We start from the raw sequence: 18,744 nt of genomic DNA, 5'->3' as shown, positions 1-18,744 counted from the left end.
ATAGAAAAGAAGTAAAGCACATTTATTCACCTTTTCATATATATGAAATCATGCTTAAAGGCGCCTCTATGCTTTAAGGGTGCTGCGGTTCCTTTTAAGGGTAACTCCACATGTGTCGCATTACTCAATTATTTAGCAAAACAGAAATTCCTCTATTACTTTGTGTTATTCTCCGAGATGTTGTCATGGGCAGCAATCCTGGAAAGAAACTGCAGAAGAGACTTTAGATCTGAATGCCAATTGTGGAATGCTATTTGCCCTAAGTTTAATCCCAGTACGACGTAGAACGGCCGGGGGGGGGGGGGGGGGGGGGGGGGGCCCTATCTCCCATGTCTTCCTATAGCGGCAGGAGAAAGGAAACAGCTACAAAGGTAGCCTACTCAGCAATGAAGAGAAGACTCACAGCAGGTTACAATCTATATACAATACTATAAGATGACAAAGAGGGTGTTTATCTAACCTTTGCAGTTTGCCAAGATAGAGTAAGAAAAGAATGGGTGTCCTATAGGTAATCAGTGCACTAAAATCCTGAGCATTATACTGTCTAGCAGCAGAAAATAAAGCCTTTTGCAAACTCTCCCCCAAAGTTTCTAAACTGAATGACAGCTCAATCCCCAGGCACCGCTCCCACTTACAATGATGCTAATCTTATTTGTTTTGACGCCTCCTGACAACCAAAATTTGCCTTGGAGTCCATTACAATAAAAACATATGACATATGGTGAAAATAGAAACACCATCAACCTTGCTGGGCGGTATTACATGCAGATGCAGATGCCCCTTCCAGTGGGATTAATGATGGGAGAAGCAAATCCTACCGAGTGTTATGTATGTGAAAGAATAGATATCGCGTTGCTCAACTATGCAGCTTTCATGCCAAGTGACTGGTGTGTGTAAGTCCACATAGCTGCCACCAGGGTGCAGTATCATCGCATTTAGCTAAAACGTGGCCTGCACAGAAATCGTACAAGTGAGAAATAAGTAGCTGCTAAAACAAATGCTAAAATACCACAGCATAGGGAATTTGACATAAAACAGGACTGTGCGTCTGCTAACTAACATGCCGAGACTACTTACAGCACTGGTGGGTGGCATACAGCGCTGGCTGTATGGCATACTACTAAGCTTCACAAGCAGGATGGTCTTCCAAGTTCTTTAGCAATCACCTCTCTTTCTATAAATACACACATACACACTAGGCCAGTGTACACACTATTGTGCTAGAAGAAACACAGCTTTGCTAAGTGTTAATGGAGTAAGACAGGACTGAGGTTTTTAAAGGTGTGGTCCGTGTGAGGAAGCGCCGGTTAATGAAAAGAGAGAGAGATTTGTTGCATGGCATGGAAAAGTATGGTTGAGGACCACAGCAGACGGCACAGATGTGGAATGAATTGCAATAAAGTAATAAATATAACTGACCAATGAGAAGACCAACCCTGTATTTAAATATATTCTGTGTGTAGTATTGTAACGATGGGGGGGGGGGGGAAATAGAAAAGTTGCCGACAGCGGCCTGCCGAGCACTATTTGGTGCTTTATAGTTTTTGTTTTTTTTCTTTATTTTTTGGTGGCACTGCTTGGTGCCCATTTAACATTATAAGCTTAAAAAACGAGAAAAACAAAAACCCCTGAATTATAAAAAAAAAAATGTAAATATTTATCTAAACAAAAAACACTTAAAATTTACTGATAAAATATTTTTTTTTTTTGTTTGTTTTTAAATTAGAGTACATCCTTAACAAATCCAGTATTTAAGATCTACATCTGGCTCCTGTGTGCCTACTTCTGCAGTGCAAATGCTATGGAGACTGCAATGGGATAGAAGCAGATGTCCTCATCCCCACTACGTTAACTAGAAAAGCGTATATATGGGTTGTCCCTGATTAGGCATGCTTGTGGAGCCGGGCATGAGAAGCTCCGCAAGTAGTTGTATATTATTTTTTCTATGCCAGTGGAATTCACCAAGTTTCCTACACACCTTACTCCCTGTAGTGCAACTCGCCTCCTAGTGGGGTGAAGGATTCCCTGCACCTACTAATTATTAAGCTAGTCAATGTCTTCCTTGCATCCTACTCAGAATCGCCGCCTTCTTCTGAGGAGTTTTCTGAATCATCTGCATCCAACACAATGTTGTCTGTTTCATCAACAACAGCTGACTCCACCAATTCTTCAGGGACCGACTCTTCCTCCACATCTTCCTCGTCTTCATCATCGTCATCATCATCATTATCATTATCAGTACCTGAAGAGAAGGTAGGCAAACAACTAAATGACTCCTGCATCACAGAACATCCATTCTGTACACAGAAACATAGGGGGCTTAAAGGGCAAGATGATAACTAATCACCTTACCACAGAATAGCTGATCAGTATATGGCTGGCAGGGGTCCAGCCGCTGGGACCCCCACTGATTACAGGAACAAGGCTCTTTTGCCCCAAAAATTGAGCAGCAGCTGAAAGCCTTTGCAGCCACAGCATTTTCTCACTTTAGGACTCAACTATCTTTGGTAGTTCTATAGCAAATAAATGAAGTGATTGCTAAGCATGCACACTGCTGCGATTGGTGAGAGTCCTAAATAGTTATAACCTATCCTATACATACATGATAACCTTTAACCTAGGGAAAACCGCTTTAAAGTGTCACTGTCGTTTAAATTAGAAATCAATAGTACAGGCGATTTTAAGAAACTTTGTAATTGGGTTTATTAGCTGGAAAATGCATTTATATAATGAAAAAGCAGTCTGAAGCTCTCCCCCGTCTTCATGGTTCTCTTACAGAGAGGGAGGGGTTGAGGGAGATGAGGGACCAAAACAGGACAACAAAGAGTTAATTTGCAGCTACATCACCGGGCTCTCTCCTCTGAAGTCAGCACTGACCTCTGAATACCGGCTTTCATACAGGTCCCACTGTGTAATCTTTTGTTCTCTGTTCTCTGCTGGCGACTAATCTCCCTCCTCCCCTCTCTATTGGTTACACAGGGCCCGTATGATGTAAAAAAAGAGTCAAGATTTCCTGATAATGAGCAGTGGATGAGAGAGAAGGGGGGGGGGCTGGGGAAAGTCTTTTTTACTGCAGATAATGGCATATTTGTCTAATAAACCCAATTACAAAGTTTCTTAAAATTGCCTGGACTATGGATTTCTGCAAAAAATAATACACCACAGTGACACATTAGAGAAAAAGTTATCACATATTAACAAGCATATGTAGTTGGTTGGGTTTTCTTGCCATTACTGTTTCAGACCTTTAATGTAAACTACTTCCAGCCTTGCATGTAACTTCCTTTCTGTGGTCTCTGTTAGCACAACAGAGTGGATTACCTAACACTTCATTGTTGACCAGCCCCATATATTCTCCTCTCAATCTCGGGATGGAGAAACCCAATAAAAAATTCAATACTTACCTTCAGTGTGTTTTTCTGTATTATCAGATATTTCATGGACATCATTATCATCATCGTCGTCGTCATCATCGTTCTCCTCTCCTCCGTCTTCCTCTTCGTCTTCATCATCATCAACAATAACAACACAATCATCGGTGTTGTCTGGATCGCTATAAAACATGACAGAACTGTGAGGTTTACAATGAGTAATAAGAAAAACGAAAAAAAAGAAAAGAAAAAGGAGGCTGAACGTGTCATAGGGTGACACAACCTCAATATACGGTGGGTCCAAGAATCCTCTATATAGCCACTCACCTGGTTTGGTTGTGCCAAGTCACAACCAACTATGAAGATATTGATAGTGTTTGTCATACAGGAACTAAGCCTCCGTAACAAACACAGGTACAGACAGACATCAGAATAGGCTATTAGCTGAAACGGACCACTTACATCACAATACTAACCTGTCTTCAGCTGGATGATCGTCACTTTCACCCTCGCCCATAAGGTAATACTGCAAAGGATTTGGCCACAGATCTTCTTTGATTATCTGAAAGAAATACATAGAGCTGATACAAATATAAAACATTGGATTTGAAAACAAAAATCATATATCTCCAGTGGGAAAAAAAAAATAAGACCTTTTCATTAAATAATTTTTTTGTACATTTCATACACATTCAAGTGATGTTTAAAGAAAAAAAAATTAGAATGAAAAAAGGCAATAGGTTTCTGTAATTGCCGCCGAAGTTCTAATGTGCCTTTCAAAAATCTATTGCATTTTTTCGTTCCAGCTTTCCTATATTTCATTTAACCTCCTCCCGCCACTCCACAGTAAATTAACATCACTGCAGCCCATGTCTGATGCTGCAGCAACGTTAATTTACGATCCAGGATGACACAGGCGCAGGAGCTAAACCTGTGTCATCCGGAACGGATCCCGGTTATCAGTGATAGTCGGGGACCCGCCGCGCCCCAGTGCTGAGAGTTAACCCTATAGATACTGTGGTAAGCACGACTGCAGCATCTATATGGCTTCTGGCAGAGAATTCTCCTTTTACAGTGATCGCAGAGCCCCGATGGTAGCCATGGAAAGCCTAAGGCTTCCGGTTTCCTGGCTACGGAGGCCGGCGGGGAAGGGAAGGCTGGACACGCGTCTGCGAAATCTGCCCCCACCCCTCTCTCCCCTGCAGGGCAGGGGGCAGAGGAGAGGGGGCAGACACAGGGACATCAGCTTATGGGATCATTATGATCCCATACGCTTATATCCCAAAACGACCTAGGCATTGAGGCATCAATGACCCCAAGTCGTGAAAGGATTAAACATCCCTTCAAGGGAGGAAAGGTGTAAAGCCACCATATCTTGAGCACCACGATACTCAACTGAGCACACTTGCTCAAGACTAAGCAGAACCCCTATAAATGAGCGGCCTGCAAGTGGATTAAAGGGGTTGTCCAGGCTTAAAAAAACATGGTGCACTTTCTTCCAGAAACAGCACCACTCCTGGTCCTCAGTTTGAGGGTGGGTTTCTCAGCTCAGTTTTATTAAAGTAAATAGAGTTAAACTGCAACACTACACAAAACCCAGGCACAAGGGTGATGCTGTTTTTGCAAGAAAGTAGTTTTCGAATCCTGGATAGCCCCTTTAAGCTAACAGATCGCTCACTTGAGTCATGCTTCAAAAGAGTTAAAAAGTTGTTAATTTCTTGATTCATGATGCATTTTCTATGTTATTTCTGAGCATCTCATTGTGTGGTCCCAGCCATTAATGAAAAAACTTCATATCTTACTGTTGCAATGCGATCTGCAGCAGGGAAACTGTGATCAGAAAACCAGCTGAAAAAGCTTGGTGTAGAGCTGTTTTTGCCCCTGTACGATGGGTTCTGCCCTCGCCACCACTGAATAGGAGTAGAATGAGATGTGAGACGCCCTGAAATGAAAATAGATGAAACATGTTATCTTAAGCACACTGCTATACAAAGGAAACTATTCCACTTCCGTATTACTTTAACAGTACACAATGGATTGGATAAGGTTTTGAATGGCTTAGGTCTACAACAAGGGACATGGTACTACTTGCAAAGCAGTGGTAAAGACAAGGTTGAAGAGTTCTCGTCACTAGATTATACATGAGAAGAAGGGCCATCTTCAATAAGAAATTAACCATGAGAACCAATTGTTCACTTTCTGCCTTATATATCCAAACCCTGACAGGCACCATTATCAGCCCCATGTTAGTTGTCTGGGTCTCACAGCTGACAAAGCATATCAGAGTATGAAAGAACTGCTGGAGAGCCCAGAGGCAGGTCATAATGTTATGGCTAATCTGTGTATATGTGGTGTGCCTACATAATGGCACAGATTTATCAATTTAGCATAGCAGACAGCAAAGGGGTTAACCAGGCTTTCTTCCAGAGACAGCACCTCTTTTGCCCTCAGTTTGGGTGTGGGGTTCTGCAGCTCAGTTCTATTAAAGTAAATAGAGCTGAATTGTAATACCACACAGATCTTGAGAGGGCGGCGCTGTTTTTGCAAGAAAGTATCTGCGTTTCCTCCTTCTCTTAGATCAGGGGTGTCAAACTCAGGCCCTCCAGCTGTTGAAAAACTACATATCCCATCATGCCTGGTATAGAGCTTTAGCTTTGGCTGTCCAAGAATGATGGGAATTGTAGTTTTGTAACAGCTGGAGAGCCCGAGTTTGACATGTCTGTTCTAGATAACCTAAAATACCCAGCTCCGGGGATATTTAAAGGGGTTAACTGCTGACAATTTATACAAAAACATGGAGAAATCCCATGGAGAAATACAGACAGTGCTTGAGCCAAAATAAGTATAAACCTATCATTTATAAGTTTAAATCATAGAAAGGTTTAGGGACAGACAACCTTCAGCACGACTAAACATTGCAGGGGATGCAGTTAAAACCCTGTACAGAGACAAAGGGTCGCCCATCCCAAGAATGGACTTTTCCCCTTTATTAACTACTCCAAAAATATTTGTGCATAATTTCTATTTTCTATGTAAACGCCATATTTATCTGCAGTCCACCTACACAATCATGTCAGCGTCACAGGGGGCTAAGCTGCCAGCACAGTCTCACTGAGAAATGTTCAGATTGCCACTGAGGAAAGGCTCACAAACTTGAATGTGTTTCAATTTCTTTTAACCTTACGACATAGGACAAAGGACCGACGTTCAAGTGATCGGACCCCCACTAACCAACTAGTTATCACCTATCTACATAACTTTAATTTTAAGGTAACCCCTTAACGACCCATGACGTACCTGGTACGTCATGGTGCCGCGGGGGGTGTTCAGAGCGGGGTCCCAGCGGCCTGCAGCCGGGCAGTGCCTCTATTAGCCGGCGTGGCTAATTAAGCACTTTAATGTAGCTGTCAAACCTGACAGCTGCATTGAAGGGGTTAAGACCTCACGTCCCTGGTGTCTAGTGGGACGGATCTGTTCTTCTGCCCCTGCCGGGCCTCAGCGTCGCAATGACGCTGATCCCGGCTTGGCAATAGATTGCTGTGGCCTGCAGCAGGCTAAAGCAATCTATGACCGATGTAATCGATCTTTGCTGTGTATATACACAGCATTGATCTCTATGAGAGATTAGTGCTGTGTATATACAAGTCCCCTAGGGGGACTTCTAGTTAATGTTAAAAAAAAAAAAGTAAAAAAGTGTTTTTATTAATAAAAAAATCCCCTCCCCTAATAAAAGTCCAAATCACCCCCCTTTTCCCATTTTATAAATATAAATTAATAAACAAATAAACAAACATATTTGGTATCGCCGTGCACGTAATCACCCGAACTATTAAATTATCACATTCCTGATCTCGCACGGTAAACGGCGTCAGCGCAAAAAAATTCCAAAGTGCAAAATTGCGCATTTTTGGTTGCATCAAATCCAGAAAAAAATGTAATAAAAAGCGATCAAAAAGTCGTATTTGCGCAATCAAGGTACCGATAGAAAGAACGCATCATGGCGCAAACAATGACACCTCACACAGCCCCATAGAACAAAGGATAAAAGCGCTATAAGCCTGGGAATAGAGCGATTTTAAGGAACATATATTTGTTAACAATGGTTTGAATTTTTTAAAAGCCATCAGATAATATAAAAGTTATACATGTTATATATCGTTGTAATCGTAACAAATTGAGGAACATATATAACAAGTCAGTTTTATCATAGGGCGAACGGTGTAAATGGAAAACTCCCCGAAATCAAAACAAATTTGTTTTTCTTTTCAATTTGACAGCGCAAATGATTTTTTTCCGGTTTCGCAGTATATTTTATGGAAAATAATGCCTGTCATTGCAAAGTACAATTGGTTTCGCAAAAAATAAGCACTCATTCCTCCCCCCTTTGCACCCACCCTGACCCGTAAATCCAGCCCACACTGGATATGGGAATTTCATGTCTTACCTCTCACACTCCACTCCTATTATTATTAATGATTCTATTGTTAGCTATAGTATTACTGAATATCACCGATTGGTAATACAAAGCCTCATGATCTGCACAGCAAAATTGTAAGCTATTGACTGGCTTGTTGCCACAGTTTACAAGGAGTTCTTTCCTTGTAGTTTACCCTTCCCCCGACTGTTACCCCCCATTATGCTCATCCATCATCAGATTCAAGAATTACTCGCAACTATAACGGACAATTGGACTTTTGTTTTCATACCCTGCAGCCCTGACTCATCACTTGTCCTGAAACATGTAAACTTTCTGTAATGTTTGCTCTCTTACTTATACATTCGTTTGTGCTTAAATGTAAACAAAACTTTCAATAAAAACTTATTGAAAAAAAAAAAAAAAAAAAAAAAGCGCTCATATAAGTCCCTAGGTGAAAAAATGCAAGCGCTATGGACTTTTAAACATAAAATGGAAAAAGCAAAAGCGCAAAAACGAAAATTGGCTTTGACCTTAAGGGGTTAATACTAGATAGGTAAGGGCCCTATTACACAGAGCGATCATATGCCCAACCAGACCGATTCAGGCAGATATTGTTCTGTGTAATCAAGACAACAATAACCCAAAGAGCCAATCATCGGCTGATCGTTGCCTTTTAGCACCACGTGTAATAGCGATGCACGGTCGATGACTGATGACAGTGTAAAATAAAACAATAAAGATGTATACTTACCAGTACAAACTCTCCAGTGTCCGCCTGGCTTTTCCCTGCTGACCGCACCCACTTCTAAAGTGTCTGTGAAGTGACAGGCCGCTCAGCCAATCCACTGGTCGGGGCACTATCCAATCTTTGCCAAAGATTGTCTGAGTGACCTGTGACTTCAGAGACGGGACCAGAATTGCCAGCAGCGGCTGCAGTGAGCATGGAACGATTGGAACAGGCAGGAGGACACTGGGGGAACGCGAAGAGTTTAAGGTTTATTTTATACATAGACTTTGATCAGCAATGGCCGCACAATCAGCGAGCCATGCATAGGCTCTATAAGGGAGTGCCGGCCCAGCAGATCGATACTCACTTACACAGTGCATCTGGCCATCTAATACAGCCCTAAAAGACATGAAGTACAGTCCATTCCATGCAGGATTGGCATAGAAATAGCTGTGCCTTATCTCCAGAACATAATGATACAGAGAATGCAGAAAGGATCATTTTATAACACTTAGTATAGGTACACAATGGGAGGTGGTTACAATGAAATACATTTGTACCAGATTAATATTAATACTCACCAGAGGAACCATACTGAAACTCCTTGATGATGACATCATTCTTGAAGTAAGGATTGGAGTTGAAGTAAAATTTTATCTTGCAACTTGACTTTAAGTGTGTAAAGTCCTCAACCTAAATAAAAAGAACATGGTATACAGAAATAGAGAGAAGACTTGGTAAAAAGGGGGAAATAGTTCTAGGTCCTAGTATTGTATTGGCTTTATATATACAGAAAATAACTTCCTATATTCAAGAGTTTTGTCTGTTTTGCTATATATACCTGCCTACCTTGTTAATTCATAGGTGATACAATTACCTAAAATGTATTAAAAGAGATGACAAGTCTCTCTTTAAAGGGTTTGTCCCACTTATGCAAGTTATCCCCTACCCACAGTACAGTGTTCAGCCATCTCTGGTGGCTCCATAGAGAATGAAGGGTGCAGTGGTCAGTCATGTGCATCACCGCTCTATAATAATGCAATGGGGGGGGGGGCCTGCGGGGGTTTACTGGCTTTCGGACCCCTAGGATTAGATAACTATTCCCTGACATGCATAGAGGATTATTTGTAATGGTGGGATGATCCCTTTAAAGAGATACTCCAGGCAGGGGTTATTTTTAGTGTATGGCCGGGGAAGGGGTGGAAATCGAGGCCGCTGGTCACTTACCTCCCCGGTTCCAACACCGTGTTCTCCCGTCCGGCCGCTGCTTCCTGGTCTGAGCTGCAGCTTGAGACGTGATGTCTCAAGGCAGCTCAGCTATTCAGCGGCCGAGGCGGGACCCCGCTACGACCACTGAATGGCTGAGCTACCTTGAGACGTCACATGTCAAGCCACAGCTCAGACCAGGAAGTGGCAGCCGGAGGGGAGAACGGGGCGGCGCATTCCAGGACTCGACGCTGGAACCGGGGCGGTAAGTGACCGGAGGCCTCTATTTCCCCCCCTTCCTCGGCCATACCCTAAAAATAACCCCCGCCCAGAGTACGCCTTTAAGGGTTTGCCGTTGGCCCAGTGACATTATTTCGCATAAATGAAATTATACAACACAAAGCTTTAAGAATTTTTATTAGCATGATTAAAAAACCTAAAAATATATTTTGTAGTGCAAAAAGGATCCAGTAATGACAGCCAAGAAACCATAATGTAGAAATCACATGATCATCACAACATATATTATGTAAGCGTCTCAATTATGTATACCCATGCAATGTATCCACATGGCCTCCTAGGTTTACTACATGCAAAACTACATAATCCATATAGTATCTAGCAAGATCATAGAGACTGCTTACCCATCGAGGTATCTTGTGTCCGTAACCCCGACGCACATTTCGCGTTAGGTCGCTTTCAAGGGACGCTTACATAATATATGTTGTGATGATCATGTGATTTTTACATTATGGTTTCTTGGCTGTCAATTACTGGTTCCTTTTTGCACTACAAAATATTTTTTATGAGGTTTTTTTAATCATGCTAATAAAAATTTATTAATATTTAAAAGTTTAGCTTTGTGTTGTGTAATTGTTCTATAGTAAAGCTATCTGTTGTGATATATTTTTTGGACTCAATTACATTACGGTTAATTAACTCTAGACAGAGACCAAGGCAAATATTGAGTGTCCTTTGGAACTATTGTGTATAAATGAATTTATGTACACATTAAGGTTACATTCACCTACCTGTAAATTGTTCATGTAACTTAATGTATCTTCGTCACGGTCATCAATCATAGCAGAAAGTTGTGGATGATTTAAAAACTGAAACAGGGTAACGTCAAGGAAAATCCAGTATTATATATTCAACAAAGAATTCTCTCTAGTAATTTAAAGGGGTGTCCCATGATCAGACATTATACCCTATTTGCAGGATCAATGATAAGTCTGATCATTAGCCATCTGAATACCAGTGGCTGAAGAAGTTGGATGCAGCCCTAGGGAGTCCTGGAAAACATACAGTCCATGGCCTGTGTCTGTATCCATGTTTGTCTGGACTCCCTAGGGCTGCACCCAACTTCTTCAGCCACTGGTCATCAAATGAAGAATAATCAGACTTGAGCATGCTCAAGCTGCGCTCATCTCTAGTCTAGTGGAAATCAGACCACTGGGACCCACCACCCAACGCTGATCACAAAAAAATGGAGATCACCTGTCCTCCAAGTTTATAAAGCAGCAGTGTGCATTCTCGGCCACTGCTTCATTCACTGTATATGGAATTTCTGAAAACAGAGTTCAGCGCTTGCCAATGTTCTAAAGTCCCACAAACAGTGAATGGAAAGGAGGTCGAGTATGCACACTGGACGAGTCTGTCTCAGCAGCGGCAGCTAGAGCGATAAGTGCGGGGTCCAAAGACGCAGCAGGAGGACCCCAGGGACAGCACGGTAGGGTAAGAAAAGGCTCTTTATAATGTTCTATATATGCAGCAATATAAATGTGTTTTTTTTCTTCTTCAGTCCACATAACCTCCTATCAACCAATCTTTCCCCAGCTCTGCCAACATCTATGGTTTTAAAACCTCCCATCTGTGAATATGTATTTGCTTTGCAATACCTATACGCAAATAAGGGATGGTAATGACTGCCTGGTAACTGGTTTAAAAAAAAAAAAAAAATAGGATACAGCAGTAACCCAGAAGCCTGGGATGGTACGTATGATGGCGTTGCGTTTCTGGATGTGTGGTTTTCTTAGCTGTCCATATCTCCTTTTCAGCTGCAGTAGGGCACGGTCAGCCCGCTCATTTACCGACCTCAGTTCCTGCTGCACTGACTCCAGAGCCTGCAGGGAGCGGTCAGTGCTGGTAGGCTGTGTGCCTACAGAAACTATGCAACACTCGTCACCCTCACTGCACGATCGATGGTCACCCGTCTCTGAATCCGAGGAGAGGGGTGACAGAACAGCAGGCTCCTCAGAGTCGGCTATCTCTAGGCTTGGCTGGGCATTTCTCTTCCGCTGATCGTCTGGTTCTCCGTTCCCAGTTGCATCTTTTCTTGAGGAGTCTTGCTTAGAAGGTGTTGTATTCTTCTCTCCAGTTTCACCCCCTTCAGGGATGTGCGGGGTTCCAGTTGCGCTTTCCCCTGTATCTCCCCTCTCGGGTGTACACACAGGTAGTCTCGCATGAGGGTCTTCTGCGGTGCCATTTTCTGGAGTGTGTGGTATAACATTGCCTGGCTGCTCCTTATCTTCTGCATTCTCTCCTCTCCAGTTGGTCATCTCCCATAAAGTCTGAGCAGCTTCAGCTTCCTGACTGTCTGGCAGATCTCGAACTCCATTATTCTTTTCCTCGCTCTCCAAAACTTTCCTCTGTTTAGGTGGTGGAGGGGAGCACTCCTCTGTCTTCTCCGGACAACTCATGGTAAAGGAACTTTAAAGCAGCAATAGTTTCTCACCAATGCTCCACATGGCCCATCACCTGACAATGAAATAAAGAACATTTTGTCACACATTTTATTTGAAAAATTACTTATAAAATTTTTTTATGATTTCACAAGTGTCAGGGGTCTAAAATGGCACTGAAGTAGTATGTCATATATATATGTAAAGCAACTATATGCACACTGGCGCAAAGTAACACAGTCTGTACGACAGAGATACTGTACATACAGAGCCCAACAGAGAATTTTATAGAAATACTGAACTCTTGATCCAGGGCAGGGTAAGGGAACCTGTGGCACTTCAGTTGTTGCAAAACTACAGTTCCCATCATACAACTAAAGCTTTAGCTGGCCAGGCATAATGGGAATTGTAGTTTTGCAACAGCTGGAGGGCCGCAGGTTCCCCATCCCTGTCCTGGATCAAGAGAGTTCATATAGGCCGTATATGTGCGCACTGCCACCCAGCAGCTTTGTGTTATTCGGGCTAAGGACACATTATAAATATCTGATCGTCGGGGGTCACATGTCCGTTGCAGCCTGTAAAAAGTGTCACCTGTTTTTTTTTTTGTTTTTTTTTAATTGTTGTTTTTTTATTGTTTATCTGGAGAGATCGCCCCATAGTGATGTTACAGAGAAAATATTTTCTCTCCCCGCGCCCTGATATGTCTGTAAAATTTTACGTTAAACCTATTCTTAAAAGGGTACTCCGGTGACCAAAATAATTGTTTTTTTATTCCTTTATTTTTACTATGAGTACAAAATATAATCTATAAATATTGATTAAACAACTGTCTCTAATTTTACCTATACAATATCCATCCATAAAAATAAATAGAGTCACTAAACATCCGATATCCCACCCAAACCCTACCCAAATACCCACCCCTGAGGAGGAGAGGAGAGGCTATACCTTAAATCACAAACACAATTGGGAAAGTTGAACTTTTTCCAACACTGTCCTAGAACCTGTTTCCATCAACTCAGTCCCCAAGACTATTATCCAACATGTACCATAGTTCCCCAACAAGGTTGTCCTCTTTCGTCGCATTTGCAAAAGATGTATAGCCCAAACAATACAATTGAAAATTATGAAGTGCCATTCCACCCTCCTTTTCCAACGGGGTAAAGTTCTTCTAGCTAATTCTTGTTCTCTTACCACCATATTAGCCTATTTAGCTCCACCTCAAACCGCTCAAAAGATAAGTCCAGAATCCAGATAGGAGACGCCCTTAATACAATAGTTGAGTGGGAACTATCATCTTCACTAGGACTATCGTGTCTGTCAGAGTGTCAAGTTTTTTCAAATAGGATTTAAAATTAAGTTCCATAAATTTTTGGGGATCCCTAGAGACATGGACACCCAGATATTCAAACTACTTATAGGGTTCTTCTTTTTCAGGCCATATGAATTTGTCACGCTCTGGAGTCGCTGTTAAGCCCATGTATAAAGATTCATTTTAAGACCTGCTACTTTCGTAAAACACATACATTTTTCCATGACCAATGGAATACCGGTGTCTGGGTCCCAGACGAACACTAACAAATCATCTGCATAAAGAACTATATAGCATCACCTTTAAGTCCAAACCCCTTGATAGTCTTGTCTTACCTCATCATCGCCGACATCACAAATTGTTAAGGCGAGAGAGGACAAGCATGACGCATACCCCTGGACAAACCAAACTCTCTAGTCAGGCTCCCAGTGATTAAGTGAGGCCCTAGAATGCAAATATAATCCATCCCCTTACATTTGATCGAAAATTATTTTAAATGATTATGTTTAATACATTTTTTATAAAGTTATATTCCATAATATTATAATTTTATTAAAGCAATGTTTTAGCCAAAAAGAAAAAAAAAAAAAAATTCCCAGTCTCCAGGGTATCCTTTTAAAGAACTCTTGGTGAAGTTTATTTTAATTTTCCATCTTGCAGTCTATACTTTAAAACAATCCTGAAATCTTGCAGTTTCCATTCTCACCACTAGGTTCTGCCTGTGATAAGGAGGATGTTGCTGTAAAGCAATCTGTACTGTATTACAGTAAATGGTGACATCAGTAAATAGAGACAATAGCAGCTCAGCCTCCCCCTGCACAGCTCTGCACAGGTCACAGAGCTTGCTTACAAACATGTCCCATGCAAAGAATAGAGTCTGGAGATGTTCATTGTGGCTATGTTCGCAGGGCATGCTGTAAAGCATATCAGTAAATGTTGAGGGGGAAAAAACTGCTGGCAATATAGCAGTCCCCATAATGTACAAAAAAATAACATAGAAACACATTAAGGAAAAAAAAAAAAAAACGTTTCAGCCTGTGGCTAGTGATGAGGGAACTTGCCGAATGTTTGCCATGTCACCCCCGCTGCCAAGTAGAGAAAATAGATGCAGCCTTAAACAGTCTAGGAAAACATGAATACAGCCAGAGGCTGTACCAATGTTCTCCTGACAGCCCTAGGGCTGCATCTAACTTCTCTTGGCAGTGGGGGCGAAATGGCAAAGTGTTGGGTTCATCCAAGTTCAGCAAGTTCACTTCTCAATAGTTGTGGACCTAATCTGTGAAAAAAATAATCTAGGCAACACATTCATTTTAAGCTAAGCCACACCCACTGATCTGTCATGTGACCATAACGCTCTATATGGACAGAGTGAGACATGGTAAACATTATAGAGGCTGTGTCACTGAAAACAGAGATGCCAAAAGTGGGATAGGCCACAGGTATGATGATAGGTAATATGCCTCCATATTACAGCCTGACCACAGGTAATATGCCTCCATATTACAGCCTGACCACAGGTAATATGCCTCCATATTACAGCCTGACCACAGGTAATATGCCTCCATATTACAGCCTGACCACAGGTAATATGCCTCCATATTACAGCCTGACCACAGGTACTATGCCTCCATATTACAGCCTGACCACAGGTACTATGCCTCCATATTACAGCCGGACCACAGGTACTATGCCTCCATATTACAGCCTGCTGATAGGCCTGAAGATCTGTAGGAAGAACATGTTTGCCTCCATATTACAACCACCTGCCCCGGCCTTACATTGGACTAATGAGCCCAGGGGTCTGACCCCACCCATCACTGACCTATCATCAGCATCAATGGTCACGTCATGGAAACAATTTTTCAATTTTACTCTGAACACTGCCATATCTATCACATTTTGTACATAATGGCAGAATGGATGCATGGCTTATGAGACCTCTGCTGTAACACACGTCACATAGGTGGCAGCGAGCTGTGGGGCTCAGTACCTGGCTCTGATGGCTGTGAGGTAAATATTACAGGTAGCAGCCCTAGCTCTGATGGCTGTGAGGTAAATATTACAGGTAGCAGCCATGGCTCTGATGGCTGTGAGGTAAATATTACAGGTAGCAGCCCTGGCTCTGATGGCTGTGAGGTAAATATTACAGGTAGCAGCCCTGGCTCTGATGGCTGTGAGGTAAATATTACAGGCAGCAGACATGGCTCTGATGGCTGTGAGGTAAATATTACAGGTAGCAGCCCTGGCTCTGATGGCTGTGAGGTAAATATTACAGGTAGCAGCCCTGACTCTGATGGCTGTGAGGTAAATATTACAGGCAGCAGACATGGCTCTGATGGCTGTGAGGTAAATATTACAGGTAGCAGCCCTGGCTCTGATGGCTGTGAGGTAAATATTACAGGTAGCAGCCCTGGCTCTGATGGCTGTGAGGTAAATATTACAGGTCCCAGCCCTGATTCTGATGGCTGTGAGGTAAATATTACAGGTCCCAGTCCCAGCCCCTGCTCTGATGGCTGTGAGGTAGATGTTACAGGTAGCAGCCCTGGCTCTGATGGCTGTGAAGTAAATATTACAGGTCCCAGCCCTGGCTCTCATGGCTGTGAGGTAAATATTACAGGTCCCTGCGCTGTTAGCTGTGAGGTAAATATTACAGGTCCCAGCCCTGGCTCTGATGGCTTTGAGGTAGATATTACAGGTCCCAGCCCTGTCTCTGATGGCTGTGAGGTAGATATTACAGTTAGCAGCATTGGCTCTGATGGCGGTAAGGTAGATATTACAGTCAGCAGCCCCGGCTCTGATGGCTGTGAGGTAGATATTACAGTCAGCAGCCCTGGGTCTGATGGCTTTGAGGTAGATATTACAGGTCCCAGCCCTGTCTCTGATGGCTGTGAGGTAAATATTACTGGTAGCAGCCCTGGCTCTGATGGCTGTGAGGTAGACATTACAGTCAGCAGCCCTGGGTCTGATGGCTGTGAGGTAAATATTACAGGCAGAAGCCCTGGCTCTGATGGCTGTGAGGTAAATATTACAGGTAGCAGCCCTGACTGATGGCTGTGAGGTAAATATTACAGGTAGCAGCCCTGACTCTGATGGCTGTGAGGTAGATATTACAGGCAGCAGCCCTGGGTCTGATGGCTGTGAGGTAAATATTACAGGCAGAAGCCCTGGCTCTGATGGCTGTGAGGTAAATATTACAGGTAGCAGCCCTGGCTCTGATGGCTGTGAGGTAAATATTACAGGTAGCAGCCCTGACTGATGGCTGTGAGGTAAATATTACAGGTAGCAGCCCTGACTCTGATGGCTGTGAGGTAGATATTACAGGCAGCAGCCCTGGCTCTGATGGCTGTGAGGTAAATATTACAGATAGCAGCCCTGGCTCTGATGGCTGTGAGGTAGATATTACAGGCAGCAGCCCCGGCTCTGATGGCTGTGAGGTAAGCCCCCCCTGTGGGTGACCAGGTTCCATTCTCAGGGATGTTACTAATCCAGGACACAACGCAGACGCCTTCACATCGACCCCCAATAGACTGGAGCCCAGCAAACCAACCACGGACACCAAACACGGCACAGACACGCACTACGTCACACAGACGACGTCACCAAGCCCGTTCACCTCCATAAGACAAACTCACCACACGGGGACCCCCTCAAAACTTGTCCCCCCCGATGCCACCACGAGAACTGTCACCGCGTGACGTCACCGCCCCTGTCACCTCCGCGCCAGTCACGGGGCGCCACGTCACGTCAACAACGGGACACGTGACCAGCGCACGTCACGTCGGCGGCTCCGGCCCTGCTGTATCTCCCGCCCAATACGAGCGGGGGATCACGTGAGCGGCGAGCCACTTCCTCCTTTCGTCCCACCCCGCTGTCAATCATTCGGGCTCGTCCAATCGTCAGGCGAACATTTTCATGGGAGCCACGCCCGAGGCTCGTAGCGGCCAATGGGAATACAAGAAATCCAACTTGTGCTTTTGCCGCTTGTAGCGAGAGCGAGGCTTGGAACGCAAACCGTGGATGGGCGGGGCTGAGTTGTTATTGCTAATGGTTCCCGCGGGATTTGCGTTGTGCTGAGTCCATAATGAATAGCTATGTCGGCAGCTATTGTCATCACTGTACGTGGCTGGCTGCAGCTATTCACAAATATGCACTTTATAAAATAATAATAAAAAAATATATTTTTTTTCTCCTTTAAATGGTGTTTCACATAATATGACTTGATGGTGTATGCCTTAGCAATCCCTCTAAGGACTGACCAGTTTAGCAGTAGGGGTCCCATTTCTGATAGTGTACTCTCCAGTGATGTCATAGTTCAGCATAGAGAGATGCAGCTCTCACCTGGCCATTGGGTTGCCAAGGCAACCGTACAACGCCCTGTGAGTGACGTGCAGGAAACCTGAACTAACTTACAGGCCTTGTGCATGTAAACCGCTGGGCACGGCTGTATCAGCAACCTAACAGCCTGGCGTGAGCTCCGTCCCTCCTCACCAAACGGCAGAGTTATCCATCCACACAATATCATAGCTCCCAAGAGTCCCTCTTTTGAAGGGACAGTCCCTACTTTTGACCCACATCCCTCTGTCCCTTTCTGCCCCTTACATGTCGCTCTTATGGACCTAGGAATTAGATTGCAAATTGCAACAGCGGCCGTGATTATTACGAAAATATACATTACCTTGCCGTCTATGGGATCCCAGCCAGAGCCTATACACATAGTATACGCTCCGGACGGAATCCCTAGCGGTGCCACAAACAACTGACATGTCAGTTTTCTGCGGCCACTATTCATTGAATAGCAAAAATCCAGGAAGAAAATGTACGGCACTCACCGATGTGTTCAAACAATCCGGCTTTTATTCAGGCAACTTGAAGTAACATGGTGGAGAGAGAAGTCGGGATCTTCTTTTTTCTTTTTTACATATGTATTCATTGAATAGCGGCCGCAGATAACCCTGTCTGTGTACACTATGGAGCGAGCGGCTCCGGCCGTGGGGAGTTCTGATGCATCAAAACTCTGCGGCCCTAAAGAT

General features: G+C 43.5%; 1 protein-coding gene across 1 annotated transcript; it reads right to left on the bottom strand.

The window, feature by feature from the left end:
* Positions 1 to 311: 311 nt before the first annotated feature.
* LOC138802662 (putative testis-specific Y-encoded-like protein 3) lies at positions 312 to 17,493 on the bottom strand. Its single transcript, XM_069986202.1, has 8 exons — positions 17,347 to 17,493; positions 11,689 to 12,478; positions 10,753 to 10,830; positions 9,097 to 9,208; positions 5,174 to 5,313; positions 3,848 to 3,933; positions 3,405 to 3,553; positions 312 to 2,242 (listed from the first exon to the last, which is right to left on the bottom strand). The coding sequence occupies exons 2-8, from the start codon at positions 12,418 to 12,420 to the stop codon at positions 2,070 to 2,072; spliced, it is 1,470 nt and encodes a 489-aa protein (XP_069842303.1). The 5' UTR covers positions 12,421 to 12,478; positions 17,347 to 17,493; the 3' UTR covers positions 312 to 2,069.
* Between the last annotated feature and the right edge of the window lie 1,251 nt (positions 17,494 to 18,744).

This window comes from Dendropsophus ebraccatus, chromosome 10, assembly GCF_027789765.1.
Source record: "Dendropsophus ebraccatus isolate aDenEbr1 chromosome 10, aDenEbr1.pat, whole genome shotgun sequence".
In the NCBI taxonomy this organism is placed as follows: Eukaryota; Metazoa; Chordata; class Amphibia; order Anura; family Hylidae; genus Dendropsophus; species Dendropsophus ebraccatus.
This window is presented reverse-complemented; position numbering and strand designations above follow the sequence as displayed.

Bases quoted from the DNA above. Each gene is read 5' to 3' on its own strand.
- LOC138802662 (XM_069986202.1), bottom strand. From the start codon at position 12,420: ATGAGTTGTCCGGAGAAGACAGAGGAGTGCTCCCCTCCACCACCTAAA. The intron at 10,831-11,688 runs GTATCCTATTTT...ACCCTGTTTCAG, and splicing joins CAGGCTTCTGGGTTACTGCT to TTTTTAAATCATCCACAACT. The intron at 5,314-9,096 runs GTGAGTATTAAT...TTTTCATTTCAG, and splicing joins GTTTCAGTATGGTTCCTCTG to GGCGTCTCACATCTCATTCT.